At 42.8% G+C, this 25050-nt stretch overlaps 1 protein-coding gene across 2 annotated transcripts in view; it reads right to left on the bottom strand.

The window, feature by feature from the left end:
* Nucleotides 1-23953, bottom strand: part of pxylp1 (2-phosphoxylose phosphatase 1) — a 34553-nt gene extending 10600 nt beyond the window's left edge. The window contains exons 1-4 of one of the 2 annotated variants that reach the window (XM_036537528.1): nt 23855-23953; nt 17892-18042; nt 4511-4672; nt 3088-3214 (exon numbers count right to left, since the gene is read on the bottom strand). In XM_036537528.1, coding sequence (XP_036393421.1) covers nt 3088-3214; nt 4511-4672; nt 17892-17970 — 368 coding nt within the window. In that variant the 5' untranslated portion in view covers nt 17971-18042; nt 23855-23953. Of the gene's footprint in view, nt 1-3087; nt 3215-4510; nt 4673-6653; nt 6786-17891; nt 18043-23854 lie in introns of those variants that run through there. The other variant, XM_036537529.1, reaches the window with a different exon arrangement.
* Nucleotides 23954-25050: the final 1097 nt, after the last annotated feature.

Genomic DNA, 25050 nt, shown 5'->3' with positions numbered 1-25050 from the left:
TATTTTAGAATTCTCATCAGCAGAGGTTGGTGATATTCATTCCACGTGTAACATTACAACAGACAACCTTGGACAAATAATGCATTAATTGAGATATAACATCAAAGTAGTAATGCACGAATCAATACATTTACAGTGCATTCAGAAAGTATTCAGACCCCTTCACTTTTTTCACATTTTGGTATGTTGTAGCCTTATGCTAAAATCATTTTAATTCATTTTTTCCCTCAGTCTACACTAAATAGCCCATAATGACAAAGTGAAAGCAGAATTTTAGAAATTTTTGTAAATTTATTGAAAATAAGAAACAAACTGAAATATCACATTGACATAAGTATTCAGACCCTTTGCTATGACACTTGAAATTTAGCTCAGGTGCATCCCATTTCTCTTGATCATCTTCAAGATGTTACTACACCTTGATTGGAGTCTACCTGTGGTAAATTCCATTGATTGGACATGATTTGGAAAGGCACACACCTGTCTTTCTAAGGTCTCTCAGCTGACAATGCATATCGGAGCAAAAACCAAGCCATGAGGTCGAAGGAACTGCCTGCAGAGCTCAGAGACAGGATTGTGTCGAGGCACAGATCTGGGGAAGGCCACACAAAAATTTCTGCTGCATTGACGGTTCCAAGACCAAGAACCTGATGGTCACTCTGGCTGAGCTGCAGAGATCCTGTGTAGAATGGAAGAAACTTCCAGAAGGACAACCATCACTGCAACACTCCACCGTTCTGGGTCTTATGGCAGAGTGGCCAGACGGAAGCCTCTCCTCTGTAAAGGTACATGAAAGCCCACTTGGGAGTTTGCAAAAAAGCACCTAAAGGACTCTCAGACTGTGAGAAACAAGATTCTCTGGTCTCTTAGCCTCAGTTCAAAGCGTCATGTCTGGAGGAAACCAGGCACTGCTCATCACCTGCGCAATACCATCCCAACAGTGAAGCATGGTGGTGGCAGCATCCAGTTATGGGGGTGCTTTTCAGCGGCGGGGACTGGGAAACTGGTCAGGGTTGAGGGAAAGCTGAACAGGGCAAATTACAGAGAAAACTTGAAAACCTGCTCCAGAGCACGCAGGACCTCATACAAGGCTGAAGGTGGACCTTCCAACAGGACAATGACCCTAAGCACACAGCCAAGATAACACATGAGTGGCTTAGGGACAACTCTGTGAATGTCCTTGAGTGGCCCAGCCAGAGCCTGGACTTGAACCCAATTGAACATCTCTGGAGAGACCTGAAAATGGCTGTCTACCGAGGGTCCCCATCCAACCTGAGAGGTTGAGAGGATCTGCAGAGAAGAATGGCAGAAAATCCCCAAATCCAGGTGTGTAAACCTTGTTGCACCATATCCAAGAAGACTCGAGGCTGTAATCACTGCCAAAGGTGCTTCAACTAAGTACTGAGTTTAGGGTCTGAATACTTATGTCAATGTGATATTTCACTTTTTTATTTTTAATAAATTTGCAAAAAAATTCTAAAATCCTGTTTTTGCTTTGTCATTATTAGGTATTGAGTGTAGATTGCTGAGGAAAAAATGAATTTAAACAATTTCAGCATAAGGCTGCAACAAGAAGATGTGAAAAATGTGAAGGGGTCTGAATACTTTCTGAATACACTGTGCGTACAATAAGTGAAGCATATGTATGCATTTACGCTTATATGTAGGTTTGAGCGAATGTCTTGCGCTAGTGTGTGTGAGCGTGTCATAGGGTGTGTGTTCCTTTGTTCTGAGACGTGTGTGTGCTCGCTGAACACGTGTTCAAAGAGAACAAAGGAACATGCGTGTGGCGGTAAGTTTGAGTTGCCTATGTGCATGTGTTAGCGATCATAACGTCTGTCTGGTACAGGAAATGTTCAGACGATTGATAACCGTGGGGTTATTTGGTGCGGATTAAAAGAAGGTACTGGGGGTTAGCAAGAGGATACACATGCAAAGACCCTATTTCTCTGTGTGGTATCTTAACTAACGCTGCGTGGTGAATAGTGTGTGACAAACTAGCTAGGATCAACAAAACATAGCTAGCTACATTCCTTGTAATGATCTGAATGACATGCAGGAACAAACATTCATAAATGTAGCTAACAGTCAGTTGTTTAGCTATGCAATGTCCTATGGCCAGAGTTAATAGCCTACTGTAGCTCCTGAAATGTGGTCCAAATCTTTCGGTTCCGTGGGTGGTTTCGCTGGCGGTTTCACTGGTGATTCTGTCATCGGGGAGACAGAGCTGGACTGGTTTGGTCTGGATCGGTTCAGGCGCTGATGAGGGTTTCTTTCTGGGAGACACGTTTAGTTGGATCCGGTCGCACCTTTGTCCCTGGCTGGTAACAAGTTCGCGCTGCTCTCATTTCTGGCACTGAAACTCGGCTCTTGTTTTATTAAACTCCGCTAGCAATTCATCGCTAGCTTGGAGAACCAAAGCCAGGACAGGGCCTTTGGCTGGGCTGTCGGTGTACCGTCCACGTGGTGCGGCATTTGGGAAAGAGAGAGATACGTCCGGCTTCTTCGGACACAGGGAACGAGAGAGGGATACGTCCGTCTTCTTCGGATGTATGGAACAAGAGAGGGATACATCCGTCTTCTTCGGACGTATGGAGCGTATGGAGATAGCAAAGGAATACCGGATTTTTACTAGTATCACCGCGGGGAGGTATTTCCTGTTTTCTACAGCTGTCTTTGGTTGGGTGAGAAGTTGTGAAACATCACTTCCTGTTAAATCACGTTAAAAGCCATTTATGTATTACTGTCCGTAAAAGTTGAACAAATAAAATGAACAACTCTATCTGTGGATGACACTGTACCTACATAGCGTATCTCAAACTCTGAGTCCTGATGCAGGTAGGCGGCCATGGGAGTCTTGGTGAAGTACACCTGTCCATTGCTAGTCTTCGTTATGACTTGGCTGGGGACTGAGCCCATGACTTCATAATGACAGTAAAACCAGCCACACCAAGGACAAGCACACGGTCCTTGCTGTTTCAAACGCTTCAGCTTTCACCATGACAGCAAAGCCTGCAAAGCTCTCACTGACAGTACCTGAATACCAGAGTTGGACCCTGGCTTGTGCCAGGCTGGTAGGTGACTCACCTGTCAGGCACCAGCATGCAGTCAATGGCAGGCCTTCTGGTCTTGGGGATGGCATAGAGTGGGTACCGGTCGCCATGACGAATCATCACATGGACTGACAGCAACTTGTAGTCAGCAGGGCAGTGGCCTTCAGGAAGAGAGAGGACAATAGAGGACAAATATTACAACATAAGTTAACTTATGTGACAGTACATCATGAAAAACAAAAGTGGTACATGATAAGTACTATTAGTTGTTAGCTTACACTTATATGCAGACTCCAGACTGTTCAAATTTTCAATAATTTTTTCCCCATTCTGAACTCCTCCCAGCAATTTGAATGAATGAATGAATGAATTCTGGGGCAGGAAATGTGACACTTCCTGGATGCTATACAGCCACTGTATCCTGCTTTTTGGGTGAATGTAGTATGACATCCAGGAACTTTGAAGCATACTACCTCTCTCAGTGTGTTACCATACCTGATGCCAATTCACACCTGCTCAGTAGTCTGCAACGTGGAGCAAAGCCACACAAAAAAATGCCTTCAGCAGCTATACACCTGCATTGAACCATTGCTAATTACATGAATGTGGCTGATCAGCCTATGGCTGGCTTCTATCATACACATTCCTCATCCATAGAAAACACAAAGAATTGAATTAAACTGGCAGAATTTATCCGCTATTGTTAAGATGGTGGAAGTTGAGGATCATTATATCACACATGCATAGATTCATTACTACAGTCACTGACAACACTGTGTTGGGAGACAGTTTTGTGGAACGACATGGCGTTTGATCCGGAGACACGCGATGTGTATTCGAATACAAACGCTGGAGACAAGCGATGTGTATTCGAATACAAAGCGATGCCGCTACATCTGACCAGAGCCAAACGGCGCCTCTTGTGAACCCTACGGAGCCAATTAGGTTACAGGGCTCAGGAAATACCCAATTAGAGAGGGAGCTGTTTAGCTATGCACAGCTCCGCAAAACCAATCAGAAACAGTACCCCCGCTGGTCATCATAACTCATATGTAAATGTGCCTGCTATTAACTGTAAAAAAATGAACTAAATGCTATACCTGTCGAACTTCTGCTCAATGCTGATGTTCCCACGGCCGGCAGCTGTGCAAATAAACCTTCCTGTCTTTTTCTACGGACATCGAATCTGCTTCGATGTTTTGGTGTCCGGGACTTTTACTAACAACTGCATACATATTACTGACTGCCAATCAATCACTGTCATTACTGGCTCTTCTCATTACAGGTGAAGGTGATTCCTTCATAGACTATTTCAGCTTGTATAACGCATAAAGACTTTTATCTGTACAATGTACTGTAATATAATAGTGGATAAACAATAAAAGGAGAGCAGAAATTGTGACCCAAAAGTGTTGGGGACTTGGTTTCCTGTTCCGTGCAGAGATGCAGATACTTACCCTCCCAGCCCTGCTCTGTCCTGTTGGGAATATTGCAGTAAGCATACGCTTCGTATATGGGGTCCGGCTCGGGGGGCTCTGTGTGCGGGACAGGGTTCACCCTCTTCCTGCTCTTGCCAGGTGACTTCTCATCTCTCACTGGAGTGGTGGGAATGAGGTGCACTGGAAGAAAAGATAGAGAACGAGTGACACTCACTGGTAATAGAGGCTCACCTACGTCAAAGCGATTTTTTTCTTCCACGGAGGAAGAAAAGAAGTTCAAATGCATCCACACACACGCATGCACACACCCGTCAAGAACGTTTTGTTGCGGACACTGAATGTCAGTGAGAGAATCGTCGGGCGACCATCTTAATGTGAGAGAGGTGTGGGAACCATTCTGGTCGCAGTGAAGGGAATCCTGGGAAGATGGTGAACCGTGGGCTCTCATCCACTAAAAAGTATTCTTCTGATTCTTTAAAGTGCTTGTGGGGAGCTTGGGAAGGCAAACATTACAGCTCTTTGCAATTTGAAAGACCTAGATGTTTCTCTCATCGGGGGGAAAAAAGAGGACAGAAAAACTTCTCCAAAACCCTCAACCGTCCCTTGGCAACGTGTTGCTCCCTCCAGTACTCATTGCACTCACAAAGTCAACACTGTTGCTGAATTGACAATGCCCCAGGTTGTTAGGTTTTTGGGAAACACTTGTGGGGAGTGGGAGGGGGATCTCACGAGTGTGTCATGCTCCCGTTGAAGAGGGTAATGGGCTTGTGGGGTTGAGGGTCCTTGCTTGGGGGATTTGATGCACTGAGCACCAGCAAAATGAATCTACACAGCAGCAAGAAAAAACAAAACTGTTCGGTACTGCAACTGCTTTTGAACCATTGAGAGTATATGCTGCCTGTCCCTCTGTTAAGGATGAAGTTAAGGTTTATCCCTTGAGTCCCTGCTGGTCTGTGCAAAAGATCTGGTCTCACAGGTCTGAGTGTATACTGAGCTGTTCCCACAGGTCTGATTAAACTGTGAGACCAGCTCGGTACATATTTTTCATTAACTGTGTGCAGTACACATTACCGCATGCTCATGAGCAGTTAGCTTCAAAAGGGCGTCACACATCTACCCTTTCCACCTTTACTCTGGTCAGCATCCAGGACAGCTGCTCTCTAGCTAGCTAAAACCTAGCACCTGATCACTAGCTAGCAGCTAGCTAGTAAAGTGGAAGACAGTCCAATTTGACAGTTTTAGTGTGCATTTTTGTGCTCCACAGCTTTAGAAAATGAGGACTTCTCTTTTCCAGTGTTTTGCCATTTTGGTTCACATGTAGCTAACTAGCTAGCAAGTGCAGAGAGACTTCAGTTTGAGTAAAACAAAAATCGAAGTGCTGCCTAGCTCTCCCACGCAGCAGATGATGTCTGCAGCTAGCTGTTCACGGTTTACTTCAGAAGTTCTATTTGCAGAGGGTTGAACAATTTACCTGCCACTGCGCCAGGCAACTTTTCTTGCCTCTTTTGTCAGTTCCATAAACACACCTACTTCTGGCCAATACAATGAATACTAGGCAACCAACAGAGACCTGGGTACCAGTGGTCCTTTCCAGGAAACCATCAGGAGTATACAGGGAAGGTGAGATCATGCTTGTAAGACACACTCATGCTCTCATTCTTTCTCAATTTCCTATGCATTGTTAACTTCAAATCTGTTCCGTAAATATTTCCAAAGCACCGCAAACAGTAAAAAAAATCAAATTAAAACGATGGACTTCCATACTTGTACGCTGTCTTTTTAATCGTTTTTACAGTAAAGTGACTCAGATAGTTGGAAACAATTTACAGAACTCATTAGTACATCTTTCCATCCAATTCTTTATTAGTTATTACAAAAGATATTTCTATTCATTCCTACTCACACCACACAGACACAGACACCCACACACACACAGACACACACACACAGACACTCACAAAACAGTTCAGGAAAATTAAAACCATATAAAGCGGGCAAGGAACAGCATGCAGAAAATTATTTCCATCCCTTGCTTCAAAGTGAAAACAGTCAAGGATGAAGAAAAAGCAGGTGAGCTCTAATGTAACATGGCAAAGCATGAAGGCAAGAGACTTACCACCCCTGAAAGTAATGTGGCACAAGGGAAAGGCAAGAGACTCACCACCGAGCAGCAGCAGCAGCGGGAGCAAGGGCGAGAGCGAACGCATTCTTCAGACGGCACCGAGTACGGAGGACCACCGCACACTGGAGGCTATTGACTCTGTCAGCCCCGAGCCCTGCTCATAGCGCTCTGCACGGGCCGACCAATCAGATCCCGCGCTGCTCTGCTGCAGACTATAAAGGGCCCTTTCTCTGGGTGACTCAGCCCGCTGCTGCCAACGTGCTGTCGAAGCCTGCCTGGTGTGAGGCCGTATGGCTCACACATCCGCTCTGACTGTGTCCATAAGGTGCGCTGCGGCCATTAACCCGGCCCTCACAGAGCGCGGGGCAGCTCCAGGAGGGCTCCGCAACAAGGAGAGCATTCATGACACACTTTTTCTTTGCTGCCTTGTTGACACACATCAAAGGTGCGCTCTGTGTCTGTAGGCCTGCTAACATTTATTATGTTATTTTTTACAAAGGCCAAAATGCCTGGGTATGCCAGTCTGAGCTTTTGGAACAGGGTATTGTTGTGTGGAATGTAAAATTACTACAAATTCAAAACATGAAGGCTGTTTTTTCCTAGACTGTGTCAGTGCTGTATAACTCACATTTATTTGGTTAGTGTATCAGACTAAACACTAGGCAGCTTGCCTAGACATTCTTTTGATAAATAAAGTACTGTTGCATATGATTTGTATTACTCTTAAGCATGCGTGTGATCGAAGATAAAAAAGCCTGTGCAAAGCAGAGGGAGAGGCCCTATGCAGTGGACCCTGATCAGACTTCTCCACTTACTCTATTCCTTTCATAATAAGAAAATGAACAACAAAGCTGATCTGACGACAGTGTTTATTACCTTCAATGCATGACTTGAAAGAGGAATGCTGATTCTATCAAAGCTAAAATCACATGTGGCAGATTACTGACCTGCCTTAATGAACCGCTTGATGATCTTATACACTAGTTACATACAACCTAAAATTTCTCTAAGTTACTACCTTGCACGCTAGCTAACTGCAATAATCTCAGAAAACACAGGAGGCTCAACCATCAGGTTTCATCCACGATTAGCTACCAGAATTTAATTTGTACCTCACTTAAAAAGTCACTGGGTTTCTTCTTGCTTATTTATAGGAAAAATTGGGTGCATAGTTTGACATGCCAAGAAATTTACTAATGTACTACTGCGGCTCAGACAGCAAAAGCACTTGTTTCAAGCACTATATGTGCACTATGGCGCTATTCAAAATGGGCCGTGCCACTCGTTGACAATGACAGGGAGTCCATATCAGTGGAACAAATTGGCTTCAATCTGCCAGGGATGGTGGTGGGTAGATCGGCCAGGTCCCCTTGTTGCTCTGCTCTTGACACCCTGGGACTTGCTTGGGTGCCCATTAGATACTCAGATAGCATTAAAGGGATGCATCAATCCTCGGCCGATGTTTGCCTCCTGATGCACTGTGGGACTTGTAGTGTGAAAAATAGTTGGGTGTGTGTGTGTATGTGTACATGTGTATCGGACAATTGCACATGCCTCGCCCCAGACTCCTACTTGGTTTCGGCAGCTGTTGTTGTGGTGGATACAAGCTTAAATGCTTAATGGAGGTTAGCCGATAAAAGGAGAAAAATGCAAAAATATAAATAAAAAAAAAACTTGCTGGAGGAATGAGGCTCTTGTACCTGAATGAAGCTTGAGTGCTCTTGACATTGGGCCTTACTCATCTAGCATTTTTTTTTAACGAATCACTCAAAGCAACAGGGGAAGCAGATCAACTTGGAGCCAGTATCTTTTTACCGACAGCAGCCCTGTCCACGTGTACCTCTGTTTAATCAGCTACTGACACTGACACCAAAGGCGTTTAAGCTTTGCGAACTCACTGCCCTTCTCTGCCAAAGCGTGAACCTTCAACCATGAAATTAAGTTCCTCTACTAAGCATTTCATATCTCTGAGGTTCTGCACACAGCATCTCGTTGTAGTCTGTTAATTCTCGGTCTTGGTGCTTGAAAAGACAGGAGTGTCTGCCCAAGTCCATCTCACACCATCAGATCAGCAGACTCATTTAAAGCCAACAATCTTGTTTTGAAGTAATGGAGAGAGTACTCAAGTAACCTTTTCATTCAAAAGCAATAGGCGACAGTTTCCTGTTTCACCTGTCACATCAACTGCGATTAGAATGGAACACTCAGCTTCCAAACATGCCGCATGCTTGTTGGTACTACAATCGCAACCGTTTTAGTCTGTCAATGTATGTCTCCCAAGGTGGTCTCTGAAGAGGACTGTGCTTGGCCTCAGAGGGGCATCTCATAACGAAAGGCAGGAAAATGTGACTGTATCAGATAACAGAGTGATGAAAATTGATTTCAACCACTGCACATCCGTGATAAACACAGCACCTCATCAACACCCACATCCTCACTATATACCGGCTGTCACAGAGCACCTTTACCAGCGCCCCACTGCCAGTGCACCACAGTGCACTCAGGAGGAGCACTCCAGCCGTAATCTCACTCACCATGCCTGAATGCCAACGCGCCTACTGGGTATGTGCACCGCCATTCCTTTGTCTTTACTGCACCACAAACAGATTTTATTTAGAAACGTTTCTGTTCAGACAGTAAAATGCAAAAACCATGCTTTCCCATTTTCAATTTTAAAATATTACACATAAACTGAATTTAGGGGTGTTATCCCATTTTTATATTGGTTTTTAGTACACAACAGACCTTTTTTATACATCCCTAATAGGCTAAAGGAGAAAAAAACTTTTGCTCCTGTAGCCTATTTATTGCAAACTGCAGGCGGTTAGCTACTGATGTAGCTATTGGCTTCACTTTAAACATTATGCACAACTTTGAAACATTGTGCCCAACAACATTTCACAACTTGGAGTCCAGAGAAGGTTTTTATTTCAATTGAAACAGCAACTGAACTACACTCTAAACAACTAACAAGAGTGTAGCTTTTACATTTTCATCAATATTCCCAAACACTTTAAGTCTGCAAACTAGATAAGACTATGTATTTTGTAATATTATATATTAAGAAATATTACTACATCATTATTATATTATTGTTATGTTCTTATTAACTACCCTGACAATCTTGTCCATTTCTGAGTATTGCAAAACATAAAATATGGGAAAAACAACTCGACTTTTGTTTTTACGTGTCATAATAATGCAAAATAGACCAGTCATTTTCTAATTTTCCTATTCATTGTTTCATTAGCGCACCCACGCACACACCTCTAAACCTCTAAACGACTAGACCTCCAGGCAATGTTCTGAGTCAGACAGTAACTGTTGGCAGACATGTTTCACTACCTAATTGGCGAGCTGAGAGAAAGGTGCTGTAACAGCTTCATTGCCTGGGATTTCTGGGCGGCAGCCTCCCGTGCACTGATTGGGCCATGGGATCCTCAGGAACATTTTTTGAGTGGTCAAACGCTCCATACCATACATTTGTGGTGTCTCAATTAATGATGCGCACATCAACTACACTGGCAGCCCTGCTCCCTCGATGAAGAAACAGCTGCCAGTCTAGCTGACTTGGATGCCATTCCAGCTAATGCAGCTCCAAGCCTACAGCCCCTCCAGGCCTCCACATAACATGATACTGACATCACAGCGTGGGTTCAGAGATGCTCAATGGGACACAAGCCAGATTCATCAGAATCTGTGCAACTGACACACAGATCCAGGCACAGACATACAGACACAAATGCTTTTTCTGCCGTCACAAATGCTTTATTGCAACAAAGCAATAGGAAAGGAAAATTTAAGAAAAGGAAAATCATCAGCAAGATGTTTAATTTTAGCAGCCAATGCGATGAAGTATTGCTATGCAGTTCCCCCTCCTCTTACTGCCAGTGACTCCCCGCTGCAGTCCCTGCTTATCCCTGCACTTCCACTTATCTCAGTCTCCTGAGTCTGTCTCTCGCTCTCTGTCCTTTATTCTTCTCTCAATGTCATCTCTCCTGTCTCTCCGCATTGCTCTCTCTGCCAGTCTCCTCCCTCCTTCTTGTTTCCATTCTCTTTGTCCTCTCAACACTCCTTCTTCTCTGCAGTGTTACTGCTATTGGTAACTCCCTAACCTCCCAGGTGAGATCTGTCACCGAGGCCGGTCACACGCTGTTGTGGCTGTTACGGTGACGAGGCTCCTATGGCCAGGTACACAGAGCGCACCCAGAGGACAGCTCGGCTGTGCTTCCACTCATCACCTGTCCACAGCGCACAGCTATCAAACAGAAGAAAAGACCAGGTCACATTCTGCTTAATACAGGGCTCTGGGCAAAGGACCTCTCATGCATCAATGCAGCACAGAAAAACAGTGCAAGATATAACATAACAAGAAAAATGTAGGCGTTGGAGTTTAATTGCGTAAAATAAGGGTCCTGCTCACAAAATCATGTTTATTCACACCCCTGTACTTAGTGTTTTGTAAATCCTCATATGGCATGGAGTGTACTGACAAGACACTTCCTATAGTGTTTTATAAGGTTCTCACACTTCTGAGGGTTTTTTTTAACCAGTCCTTCAGACAAAATTGCTGTAGGTATTTCAGATATACTTTTCAGAGGTTTTATCTCTGAAATTTTGTCCTGAGTTTGAACCTGAAATTTTCAAATGGACTGAAGCATGGCTCTTGAAATGGCCAGCTGAGAACTTTTATTTTTTGATAAGGGACCCTTTTTTTTCTAGATTTGGAGGAATTCTCTGACCATGGTAGCGTGGCAGCGGGCTACAGGAATCATCTGGTGTATGTTAGATTTTAATTAAAAACTCACTGAAAAATTTGAGTGAATGTGACCCTCATACGAAAGGGAAATGTATCTGTGATCACGCAATGCCCAAAGGTGAAACAGCGGAAGCTCAGAGTGTGCCTGGGCCACCACAGGGGGGCACCGCGGCAGAGATGGAATCCAGCATGTTGGGTCGATTAATTAAACATGGAGGTCTGTCCTACATGCGGCCTTTCTTCCAATGCCTCCTTCCCCGCTCTCAGATGCGAAGGGCGGCCACAGCGAGTACCTTGTGAATAACTCATGACCTTGGCGCAGGGACGCAGTGAAGGGAAAAGCACCCAACTGGGTAGTTACGCTTTGTCATGTCTTCACATAGAATCTATAGCTTCCAGGAGGAAATAAGTGTAAGAAAGAAAATACAGTCTACAGTGTACAGTCCTGTTCACTATCTCTCTGTATAATTCTCATCATTATTGTAAAATTTCTTGTACAGTTTATTTTTTATTTTGTGAATCACTTTTTACTGTACCGGTAGAAAATTCTATACAAATAAAGGTTGCACAATTCACAGATAAATAAGATCATTCTGAAATGTACCCGCAGTGAGATTCTCTGCTGTGTGTTTAGACCTGCAGAGTGAACGAGTGCCAACTCAAAGCAAAACAAGCTCCTTTTGTATGTAATGGCATCGTGACTGCCTAGGAAGAGGGCAAAGAGCTGGGATAACAGCATTATGCCATTTTCAAAGGAGCAAAAATAAAGAGTAATTCTGCAATAAGCACAGAAATGAACACCAACAGCGCTGGTCGTCATGCTCAGTGCTGCTGCATTGTCAATAAGAATGCAACGTGACTCAAGTTCTACCAAGCACACAATTGGCAGCAGAGCCTAGCATAATTGTGACTACGTTCTCCCGCAGCAGCTGTCTGTTTCAAATATCATGTGTCAAGAGCAGAAATATGCACACAACACTGAACTCACATTCATCACAGTAAGTGCCAGGACGTGTCAGGGGAACGCGACCATTCAACGGTAAACCTGGGAGACGGATACGGGCGTCTGGGGACGCAGAACACTACCAGCTATTGTCATACAGAAGGCAGGCAGGCCTGGGTGATCATCTGTAAACCCCATTACAACAGCAGCACTGGGGGAAACTGAGCCAGAGAAAAAGGAAGGAAAACAGAAAGAAAGGAGAGAGGGAGAAGGAGAGGGGAGGGCATCTTGCACAGCCTGGTGCCTAGGCGTGCTTGGTGTAATTTCCTGTAAATTCACATTTATTAAATGCACGCCTTTTTGAATGTTAGTAACTTTATGAAAAGGGATGCAAAAAGCTAGCACAGAGCAGAGTGTGAATCCAACACATGTGTGCACATGATTAGAGCACTGAGGCGAGTGTTGTTACAGTAATTCTCTTAGTATTCACCTCCAGCACAAGTTAGCCGGCCTGTCAGTCTGCCTGTGCCCGCCAGTCGTTTTGCTGTGTTTAAACCTGTCCTGAGCAAAACTTAAAGAATCGGTTGCCAAGCTGTAGGGGTGAGACATGCTGAACCACAGCTGAATCTTTCAGCGTAGGAGACAGGTTTATGTCAGTAGTATCAAAGGGCGACAAAGTCAGCGAGAGAAGAGATGACAAAATGGAATCGCATCGGTAACCGATCTCTGGCAGATGCTTCGCTTCATCTGCTGTCACAAATGAAGCCTTCAAGTTAATCTGCAATTACTCCCTGGCTTTGTTCTTTGATCAGCAAGCAGACCGGTGCCCAGGAATCCTTATAAAACCATGTCAGTTTATGCGGCCTCTTAACTGCTCCTCAGTCTTATCCTCACACCATATCTGGCCCTTTCAGGAATATCTACCCTTACATTGGAGAGGCTGGCATTGTGCAGTGAAGTTCACGTTCAGTTGCCCCCCAAAATGGGGGGGGGGGGGGGGGGGGGTGGCACACTAAACACTCCAAACATAACTTGTTCCATACATGAGGTACTTCATCCAGGTACCTGGAAACCCGCTTTTAAAAAAACAACCACTTATCAAACTCCTGGAAGGATGCAATTCTTATAAACTTCACCTGCAGCGTGTGAAGATCCTTCAGGCAGCTCTTTCGGAAAGTGCACAATATTCTGTAAAAAGTGACTGACTGATGATCGACTGGGTCTTTGCAGTGCCTGGGTTCAGCACAGTCTCGACAGGCTCAACGCTGAGAGAGAAAACAAACTTCTTGTACTTCAGTATTCAGCGCAAGGTGCTTGGTAGTGCCTGTAGATCGAGCAGTCACAGAGAGAGATGCATATTCACTTCTCTGCATTGGCTCTGTGTAATTTCTGCGCTCGGTAAATCGTGTCCTCTGTTCAGTGAAGATTCCGCCGGGCTCTCTGCTCCCTGCGGGCCAGCCAGTGTGCAGCTGGGGAACGGCACACTCGTACTGGTTCCACTTCCTGTGTTGGAACGTTCGCAGATGCTGTGGTCTGGCAGGGGCTCCGAAAAGGCTGGGAGGCTGAGGTTCTGGCACGGAGACAGACCGCCACTACAACTGCGTTTCCTGCAGAGCAACAGCGCTCTCTCTCTCCCTGTCTGACCCCCCTCCCCCCTGAACACACACACACACACACACACACACACACACACACACACGCACACGCCAGCGTGTGGGAGTAAAACTCGCCATACGGCACAGGCGGGATCACCAGCTGGTGCGGCACTCTACCGGATTGCACTTATAAATGAGCTTACAACCTTTCTTTTTTCCCCCTCGGAGCTCAAAATAATATTGCGATTTAATACTGAGATTCTTCTGCGAATGTAACTTGTCCTCTAAATCTGACTGCCCTAAAAAAGGGCCTTTCTTCCAAACAGCAAACAGTAGCTTCAAACAGTACAATTTAAGCATGCTTGAAAATAAATAAATAAATAAATAAACAAATAGTTTATTTCAATTTGCTTAAGCTGTACACACAAATGACAACAAGATTAACACTAGGTCAGCTTCAGCAAACAGCATTGCTGGTTAATGCAGTTGATGTGTACATAAAGAAGGTTACATTCTACCACATAAGCTATCACATAAGCTACCACATATACCAGCTGTCGGTCAAACCAGGAACCAGCACTTAGTATTAGCTGGGTGTGAGTGAGCTTCTGCTGCCTGTATAGTCTCTGTAGACTTGGTAGAATGCACATGAGAGAGACAGGTATCTTTATAAGGGCATTTTGGTAAATTTATGGGGGAATTTACATAACCCATAGGCAAATTTAGTAACCTGGGTGAAGTGAGTGAGAGAGTACGCAAGTCTGTTTCTGGTGCGTTTGATAAAAATGACTGAACCTCTATGAACAGAAAATACCTAATCCAGCCCCCCACACCCCTATCACACATGCAAACACACACACACACACACACACACACACACAAGCTATCCAACAGAAGTGCCTGAGCTGCATGTGGAACAGCTGAAGTAAGGATGATCATCGCCTTCATGTCAAAGCTTCACACTGAGAACACAGACGCCCTTCCGCGACTCCCACTCTGCCCTTGCAGAGAGTCACTGATCTAATACTGCTTACTGCCGCATAACGCCCTGGGACTGTGGAGGCCCCGTGTCTGCCTGAGGACAGCGTGAGCTGCAACACGTTCAGAGGCGCTGAAAAGGAGCAGGAGGCGGAGGTCACGGCTACAGCAACGAGACGCTACCTCAGATAAGAACTCCAATGACGAAGATCAAATAAAGGCAAATCAGGCAAAGTCTGGGCGTGCTTCAGATTTCACTTAGAGATCTAGCTCTGGAGGTGGTGCACCGGAAATACCCTGATGGTGATTAAAAGGGGCAAACTGAATTTGCAACAGACAGAGAACCCACGCCCACTGTGAAATCTGATGGGGCTTTATTATGTTTTGAGATTGTTTGCACGTGTGGGTGCTGGATGCCTTGTTAAAATAGTTATAGGAGTAATAGGAGTAATAGGAGTTATAAACTGCAACATGGTCCAGGACATTATGACCAAAAATGTGGTTTTCTAAAAGTTTTAAAGCAATAATGGCACTCTTTTAACACATAAACATTTTTAAAACAGAATAAAAAACTATAATTTGTATCATTTTTCTCATGTATCATGTTATTCCTGCTTACTTAATCAGGGGCATTAATACACTTAGAAGGTACTCTCCATGCAGAATTGGTTTAAGTCACTAGGACATGGCTGTACTTTTGTAACCATTTATAAACCATTGTTTGTAACCATTCTTTTAACCACTATTCCAAAAATAGCTACCCACATTGTTTTCCACTTAAATTTCATTTAATGATACCGAGGAACAGAAGCATATGTATGTGGGGAGGTGCTTCTGTTCTCCTGTAGAAGAGGAAAACTCCAGGGTCAGATGATATGCTGTCAGAAAAACCATTCAGGGCCACCTGTGACCACAATCAGTGATCATTTTTCTCTGCAATCAAATTTCATGGATGTAAAATTGTGGAGTAAATACAGAGGAGTGACACCAATTCCCTCTGTGATGTACGAGTTGCGGTTCCGCACACAGTTTAAGAGTATACTTTATTCTCAGCCTGTGCGTATCATTAAGACCTAAAATACTGCACTTCACAGAGCAGAGCACAAATCAGGACAGTGGGTCACTAAAATAGGCACCGTCTCCCATTTCTCATAACACAAAGCACATTTATAGGTTTGAATAATATAACTGCAAAACACTACAAAAACATATTTTTCTTTCTCACATAACATTGCCTTTCCTGATTTACTTGCAGTGGAAACTTCTCTTTTTTAGAAACAGCAGTTCGGTTTTTGCTTTGTGGTCTCACTGAACAGACATTAGAGTCCTCTCTATAACAAGGACAGAAATATGCCTACATTTTTTCCCCTGTCAGGAACATTGCACACACACCCCAATAACCAAAACTTATGCTGGTTTTCCACTAGAGCCTCTAACGTTGAATACAGGAGGCAGGAAAATAACCCTGAGTGCCGCCCTCTGCTAGCCCTCCTCAGCCATATATTTAACATCATTTTTGAGGTGACCACAAAAATGTATCCTGAGGAGTGTGAAAGTACCTCAACCAAGAATCCTGTGGATTCAATATTCTGCAAAACAGAAATATGATACCCAGTGCAGACTTGCCTAATTTTCAGGCTAGCAAACTTGCAACACAAATCATCATATGAATAGCAATTCCTAAGAAATGTGTAGCAATTTTCTTAATTCCCTTCAATTAGTTTGAGTGCACTTTTTAAGTGCATCACTTGCAGAATAATTTCAAATTGCAGACTTTGCAATTTGAAATTAGCAATTTAATTTTGACCTGCACTGTGCAGGTCTTTCTGGATAACAGCATCTGCTAAATGACATGTAATGTAAAAATGATGGTTTTCCTATGCTTATTCCATCATCTAGCTAAGGCTACCCACAGCAAAATTTCCTTCAGGATGGATGGTAGCTAGCTAACCAGCATACAATTCAACATGGATAACTATTAGTCTCAATACCATGGCTTGAGGTTTTTGGGCACAGAATTCCTATTAAATCATGGATTTTTTTGAAATGCAGGCATAACTACACTGCAGAATGGGTCACTGTTTACAACATTTCAGGTGAGCCAATGCCTCACACAGGTCTGTCATGCTCTCCAAGTTCGACATACAACATGCTATAAGTTCACATTTATTGTTTATTTCAATGTTTAATTAAGTTACATATCATGACTTTGACATATCATGAATTTAATTACTTCGAGAGGCATTTACTTAAACATGCATTTTTATTTATTTCAGTCTGGCCAAAGGAAAACAGCATACTGACAAATCAACTTGTAGTTAGCCCATTCCTTTTAGTTCAGCAATAGCATCATATAAAACTGGCACTGAGGTATCGTTCCACAATGACAACTCTGCTGAAATTGGTTTAATACTGTGACTTCATGTAGCTAATTTGCTAACATATATGAATTGCATTATGCATCCAGCAGTACTCACAGAGGCACACCCATATACAAGAGATGCTCTAACTGACACCTCCACTGACCACAGCAAGTGATTTCCGCATTCTCATTAAATTCTTTACACTATAACACAAGCAGTCGTTATCAAGACAAAATTCTATACACAATTAAACACAATCTAAAGATTGTTCTTTGCTGAAAAGCGTCTGTATGGCACACAAGGGTATACAAAACTTCCACAAAGCACATGCAAACTTCCCGCCAGTTCACTTTATGGGATATCATATTGGAAGGTCCGCCAGCAGAGACCACACCCAGTCCATGTCAAAATGTACCTGGAGGTGTAACTGTGACAAAACTAATGGCAATGTTCAAGGAATGGTTTGATTTGTACTAGTATGAACCTGGCACTGACCAAGCGCTACGACGGCCCCAGCATAAAGACGCACAAGCTCGGCGGCAACAGCAACACAAGAGTGCACAGATTCAGACAGTAACACAGCCGGAAATGTAGACCGTGTGCTGATCAGTCAGTCAGATGGTATATGGCTATACTCACAGAACTGTAGGCTGAGGCTGAGGACGGCCAAAACTGCTGCCACCAACAGCAGTAGAATGAACCTGTTGCGGGCCAGCATTTTCTTGGGTGCCTGTGTCCCAGTCTGTCAGCCATCCATGTTCCGCCCCCACTATCCGTTTGCTCCAGCTGCCTTGAGAGAGAGAAGAGCAGATTCAAACACACAGTTCGCTCTGTATAGGGGAATTACTGATACAAGAATCATTAAAAAACTGTTGCTGTTTAAAGTGCCTATTTAAAAGAATCAAGCAAACCACTGAGAATAATCTTTTTTTGCTCATATGCAATATAATAATCTAGGTAGAAATGTACCTCAGAAAAATGACACAATGCAACGTAAGTGGGAAAAAAAAACATTTCGAATCTGACCAGACCACATCTCACATGCTGCCTTAATTAGCATAGGAGCTGGCATGTAACATATTTTGAGGAAAAAAAAGCTGAGTAGTTTAGCTGTACCTGGATGGCAGTCAACATGGCAAGGAAAAGAAAGACTATCTTCCATCGACGATAATTGCTGCCTTCTTGAATCTTAAGATAGCCTTAAGAGGCGCAGCTGAGAACTTGGGCATTACACAATCTACACTAATATTCATAAAGACAGGGAGAGCATGCAGAATGAAGAGAACAATGATGTTTAAAACATCAATGTCCGCTTTATTAGCTCATCTGTCGTTCTGCCTTTAATAATCGATTGGTTTGTAAGGTTCAAACTGTCCTCAGCAGATGGGACTCATAAGTGAAGTGTTCTGTACCACACTTTCAGAGATACTGCTCTGGAAGAGCAGCGATAGCTTGAGGAAAACTGTGTCTCCACAGCAGGAGGTACAAAAAGATGAGGACAGTGATGTGCCACAAGATCTGGAAATGTGAAGAAGCAGACAGCATCACTATTATAGAAATGGCAGCACACCAGAGGTCCAGGAAATTACAATGTTCCCAAGCCAACTTTTTTTCAAACCAGTAATTTGTGCCTGTGGCACGCAAACCTGCCATTAAAAAAGCCTAGACCAAAAAAAAACGTGGACCATTTTGAAGCGGTTTATTTTTTGTCCATCTCTGAAAATGCAATTTATTGATCCTTCTCCTCCTGTCATGTGGAATCGCGAGTCCAACGGTGTCAGATGACATAAAGGAGAACCCAAGACTAACGATGACATAAAGGAGAACCCAAGACTAACGATGACATAAAGGAGAACCCAAGACTAACGATTCCCCCTGTACTACCACACCTTGCTGTCTTCTTTGATCACTGTCACTAGAGAATGACAGGGTGTGCATCAGCTCTTTCACACCTGCACCGTGCTGGCCCCCACCTTGCAAACGTGGGCGTCTCCTTGATGACAGATCTGCTGTCTCTCTGGGAGAGGAACACTGATATCAAGCCTGCGCACAGCTACAAAACAGACATCTAGAGGTAACTCAGTGTTCCTACAGAGATGGAAATTGGAAGAATAATATAGTGGAAATAATCACACAAAACATAAGTCGTCCCATGAACAACTCTTCTGACTCCTTCCCTTGTATCTACAGGTAGGAAAATGGAATTCTGCAAAAGGTTCACCTGTTGGAAAACTGCACCAGTTTTAGTGCCCAAATAAAGAGCGAAACAAAACTAAAAAACTCACACAAATGGAGAGTAACATCCGCAAATGCCACCTGTTTTCAATGGCAAAATGCCCAGCTGAGCACCCGCAGATACTAACAGCCATGTGGCAATGGGACCAATGGGCACTGCAGACCAGAACTGAACGTAATCCAGGGAATTCATCAGTCTGTCATAGAGTGTGCACTTCACCTGCACTGGCAATGGTACAACATGCTGGGCACATCTAGGGTGGATACACTTCAGGTAATATTTAATAGTCTTACATACTAATATATTTAATAGCATTTAATAGTTTCAATTTTCTACTTATTTAGCAGAATTTTTCAAACATGATTGAATTGGGACATAACATTATACCACATGCATTTCTTCACAAATTTTAGGCATGATCAATGATTTTATCACATTACTGTAATGAGTAACATCCTTTGCAATCCTTCTTGCTGAAATAATTTATTTGAAGGATTTCATGAAAGACACATATGTATGTACATGGCATCATTTTGTTGTTTCATGTTGTTTCTCTATGTACTGTCAAATTTTGTCCTAAAATTAATATCTGCAGAATAGTAGTGTATTACAGTGATGACAAGTTAGAGAATGAGAAACACTGTTATGGTAATGAGAATGCCTGTCACATAATGAGTGGGAGCAATCTTTGAACAATCTGTAGGCCCCCTACAGCTGTTTGTCATTGACAAACTATGCACTCAGTGAGCACTGCAGGCTTATATGGCTTCCCATAGAGGGATGACTGTGCTCACACTGCCAACTCGGTTGAGACAGAGCAGGACTTTATTTCGACTGTTAAAAAAAATGAGAGACATTTTTTCGGCAAAACTGCAAAGATCTGCCTCAAATTTCAACACATCCCTGCAGGGGAGAAATTCCCAATTCTCCTAGGAGCGGAGAGGATCTGCTTAAGCCTGGCAGCGCAATATATCTCACCCTGTCACAGCCTCTCTTACAGAGAGGCAGTGAGTGACAACAACACGCTAACAAATTGTGATTAGTAGAAGTGTGTTATCACAGCTATCATTATTCATGAACACAATTGCTCTAGTACTGTTTTGTGGTTTTTTAGTTGTTTGCTTGTTCCTCTTCGTTTTTGTTCTCGCTAATTGATTCAATGTTCTGCACTTTCATAGTTGTTGCTTTAGCAACATGTATTCAGTACATCCTGCCAATAAAGTGAATTTGAATTTAAATGTATCAGTCTTCCTAGTATTCGTTTTTAGGGTGCTCTTCAAAGTTTGTTTAGCAACGAAACACCAAGCCACAGTGATGACATGACAGCACTCACAGCTTTTGGCTCACAACTTTGAGCTTTTGGTATGTGCTCACCGTTAGTCGACAGTTCTGGAAGGTGATGGTAACGAGAGATGTAATATTTTCATAGGCTTTGTAGCGAAGGGCGAGAGCAGTCACCCCACCCGGCCTCGAACCCGGCTCTACGGGGCACCAAAGTGCAGGTTTCACCGCAACGCCAAAGAGCCAGGCTCGTTGGTATGGCAGTCAGAGCACATACTCAACCGTAGTGACAGCACTCTGTCACAGGCTTGTTATATATTATTTAAAGTCATGCTGCCACATTCATAGGCGAATACAGAAAAAGCATGCTATGAGCAAATTTAATCATCTCTCAATTGTCTAACTTGTACAAGTTTATTTTTTTCTCAACTCTACTTTCAGTGGTTAGGAAAATTGCCCAATGAGGTCATTGATCAGAGGCTTTTACATTTAGTGGAAGTTCAGTGAAACCACTCGGGGCTACAAAACTGTAACCATGTACAAGTCTCAGCACAGACAAAGGTAAGAGAGAACACCAGAGCATCACCAAAGAACTGTATATATCATTATACACTAGACATGTAGTTTTTTTAGTGCATAGATATATGAATAGCAACATACAATCATATCAAAATTGGTTCTGACTGCACTTCAACTACGATACAATATATAAAAATACAGATTAGCTTTTGTTCACTGTGCTATAAACTCAGTAACAGTTTTTTTTTTGTATTCTTCAAGTAATTCTGGGTAATAGACATTTTCCTTCCAGCACTCTAGGCCTTCACACTGTTCTAGGCCTCTTCCATTAGCCACATCAACCCGTGGGCAGATGTCCCAGTGGACTAAAGTCCTTCCGAAAAAATAAACTATTGCAGCAATCATGCCAGTTGGACAGGGTGACGTCCATGATGAAAGCTTGTAGCAGGACATTAAACCTTGCAACAGTGCCTGGCGTTTTACTGTTGCTGCACTGTGGAGTGGGAGACCAAAGTTCCCAGCTCTACCAGTTAAGCTTGCTGCCTCCCTTGGAAACCCCCCCACACAGGCAAAACCGTGCACGCACACACACACACACACACACACACACACACACACACACACACACACTCCCTGCAGTTTCCTTATATTATATTGCAGTGCACTTAGCTCCAGAAGGATGTCAGATGTCTATTCCTTGTCCACCCACTCTTTTCACAGTGGTAAACAGTGCTGCAACTGCTAGCTAACTAGCTTTAAAAACAGCATCGGGTCATTTATTTGCAGACAGCTGGAAAGAGGTAAGAGGATAAATAAGAGGAAAAAAAATGGCTTCACTTCATAGATTTTAATATCCTCCAGCATCACTGGGTCTGTCATTTTAAAAAAAACAGCACATCTAAATAGCTAGTAAGTGCAGAAAGGACCAAAGTGTGAATAAAACAAAAACTTCTCCCACACAACCAACAACCTATACAGTTCCACACCCTAGCCACACTGAGTACAAGGCAGCCAGGTGCACCTGGAGGCACGAGTTCTTAACTCCCACCTTGCCTGAAACTGGCCATAACCGGTATTAGTATTTTTAGCAAGTGCAACTGCACATATAATAGTGGAAACTTATGTCACCTCAATCCAAATAAAAATCTTTAAAAATGTATTTATATATTCTTCTTTTTTACAGATACCCAATTTTAAGCATTGTATGCCACCCTGAAAATGGTGCATGTAAAACCCATGTAATCAATTAATAGGTTTAAAAGGTTTTTAAAAATTAACATTGAGAGGAACTCGAACAATTGTTACGATAGTTAGTGACAAATACGTGTGCATCTTTGTAGATAAAATTAACATTTTTAACATAAAAAATAGCAACATTCCCTGTAAGTATGGGTAAGTCCAAACAACACAGTTTCAGTAAATGCCGGTATAAATTATTCAAAAACAGAAATGCATAAAACCTATTCAAATGAAAATATGTCACAAAAGATCCGCGATGTTAGTTTATACTGAATGAAATGCTGCAAACTGTGTACCTTAACCTATTCGGTCACTGCCAATTCATTGCAACACAATGTAGACTAACATCGCCGTGGACTGAAATTCAGATTTCGTGAGAATCACGCGTTTCCCTGACTGGGATCTACCATCATGCTAATTCTTTTTCACTGCTACCTAACAGCTTTTGTATGAATTTCTGAGCAGCTAAATTTTTGTAAGAAAACATCTGCTGGGTTAGCCAAGCTACTAGCTGTGAAATATTCAGTTAGCTATCTAATACAATTAAAAAGAAGTAGTCGATTTATTTAGCTATATCGTTCTGAACAGGCAAGCTAGCAATGTTGACTTCTGAGCAAATTACACATTTATACGTCAAGTTTTGATATACCATATATATATTTAGCTAACGTCAGTTAAGAAAACATGGGGATTAGAGTAACTAGCTGGCTAAGTTAACGAACGTCAGGTAGCTAATAGTCAAAACATTTCTGAAAGTCACAAATGTTAGCTACAGGGAGCTAGCTGGCAAGATACTACCGCTATAGCCAGGTAAACCCTGAACTAAAAGGCAGCAATAAAGTGACGGGCTATAATTTTACAAAATACAGCTATAGCCAACGTGGCTAGCTAGCTAACTCTGTGGCAAGCATTGACATTATCTGATGTTTTACCTTGATGATTACGTCCAGTTTTCTGGCACTACACTTTGGATGTTGAAATTAAGTCTATCGTTAGACACAACTGGTAACCTACATTGTGTAGCACTAGCTAGTTAGCAAATTGTAAGCATTAACGTTATAGACACAACGCATGTAATAAACCCACCGTTAGCCGGCTAAATCGCCTTATAACATGAGCCAAGTTACCCCCGCAATCTTGTAATTTCAAAAACTCGCTTCTGTGCAAGACCCTACTGGCCACAAAAATACACGACCGATTTTGAACAGAGTGCTCTCAGCAATCAGATGGAGCGAACGAGAAAGCCAAGCCCATGTTTGCAATGTTGCTTCAGATTAGCAAGGGCAAGAAAATAACACATGCAAATTGACATTAGCTAATAACTTACCCGCTTCAGCTGAAGTACACGACTGAATAAGCAAGCAAAAAAAGCAGCTTCACTTCGCCATCGGTCTGTCGTAGATTCTCTTGAAATGTGCTTTTTGTTTCTCCGCCGCGAGTAAGCCTTGACGTGGATGCACTTAAAATATTGTATATTTGTTCGCTGGCTCACAGGCGACACCTCTCGGAACTCTGTCTGAACGCACCCGTGTGTCTGCGCCTGTCTTGCATAAAGTCAGCTGTAGTTCAAGTCTACAGGACCTGCAAAGGTTTAAATCTCAGGTTTAGACCGCTTGACCACTGAACTCTACGAGGCCTGGAATGGCTGTTTCAGAACGTTTCTATTAAGAACATCTGGTCCATCTCTAATAGAGTGCAGTGACCCCCGGGGTTTAAAACCTAAATCTGAGTTTGAGACGTGAGCTGAGCATGAGACTAACAACATAGCTAATATGTATCCACTGGTTTGCGTAAATTTGTAAAAAAAAAAAAAAAAAAAAAAAAAAGACAAACACCACCACTGCCATTACTCAAAGGCTGGCAAGGAATATGCAGAAGCATTTACCTATGAGAGATGATTATACTGAATATTCCTTTTATAAGAATGTCAGATGCATACAGAGATGAGGCTGGGACAGAATCGTTTATATTCCAATTAAGGCTTATACTCCAATTTTAATAATCAAGCAACCCACACATAAAAATTGTTTTGGGTTCACTTGGACGTCATGTGATATTGAATAGACCGTAATTGTGAATAATAAGCAAGAAAGATATTAAGAATTTTAAATTTTAGTGTGAATCTCATATCCAGTGTTACATTTCATAATACCTGGTTAGCATGTAAAATATTTGTGGGAAATGTTGAGCAGTTTTGCCAAGTGCTTGTATGCTTGTCTCCATGGCAGAAAAATGTATGACCTTCCTTAGGAAGCCCAAAAAAGATGAAAAATGACAACCAAAAAAGATTGAAACTTAATGCAAACCAGCCAGGGTCCTGTGGTTGAGGTGGTGTTTGATGCACTGGCTGGCACACTAAGTTTGTGATCAAATGATGACTACAATGCAGTTGACAGGCTTTGCAGCGGAGCGGCAAATATCATGGAGACACACAAAAATAATTAATGTGAGTCAAATTATTATTTTACTACTAGCGATTTGCAAAGGGACATGCATAATTAAGGAGAGTCATATTTTTTCACT

The sequence above is a fragment of the Megalops cyprinoides genome, chromosome 9 (assembly GCF_013368585.1).
Source record: "Megalops cyprinoides isolate fMegCyp1 chromosome 9, fMegCyp1.pri, whole genome shotgun sequence".
NCBI lineage: Eukaryota > Metazoa > Chordata > Actinopteri > Elopiformes > Megalopidae > Megalops > Megalops cyprinoides.
This window is presented reverse-complemented; position numbering and strand designations above follow the sequence as displayed.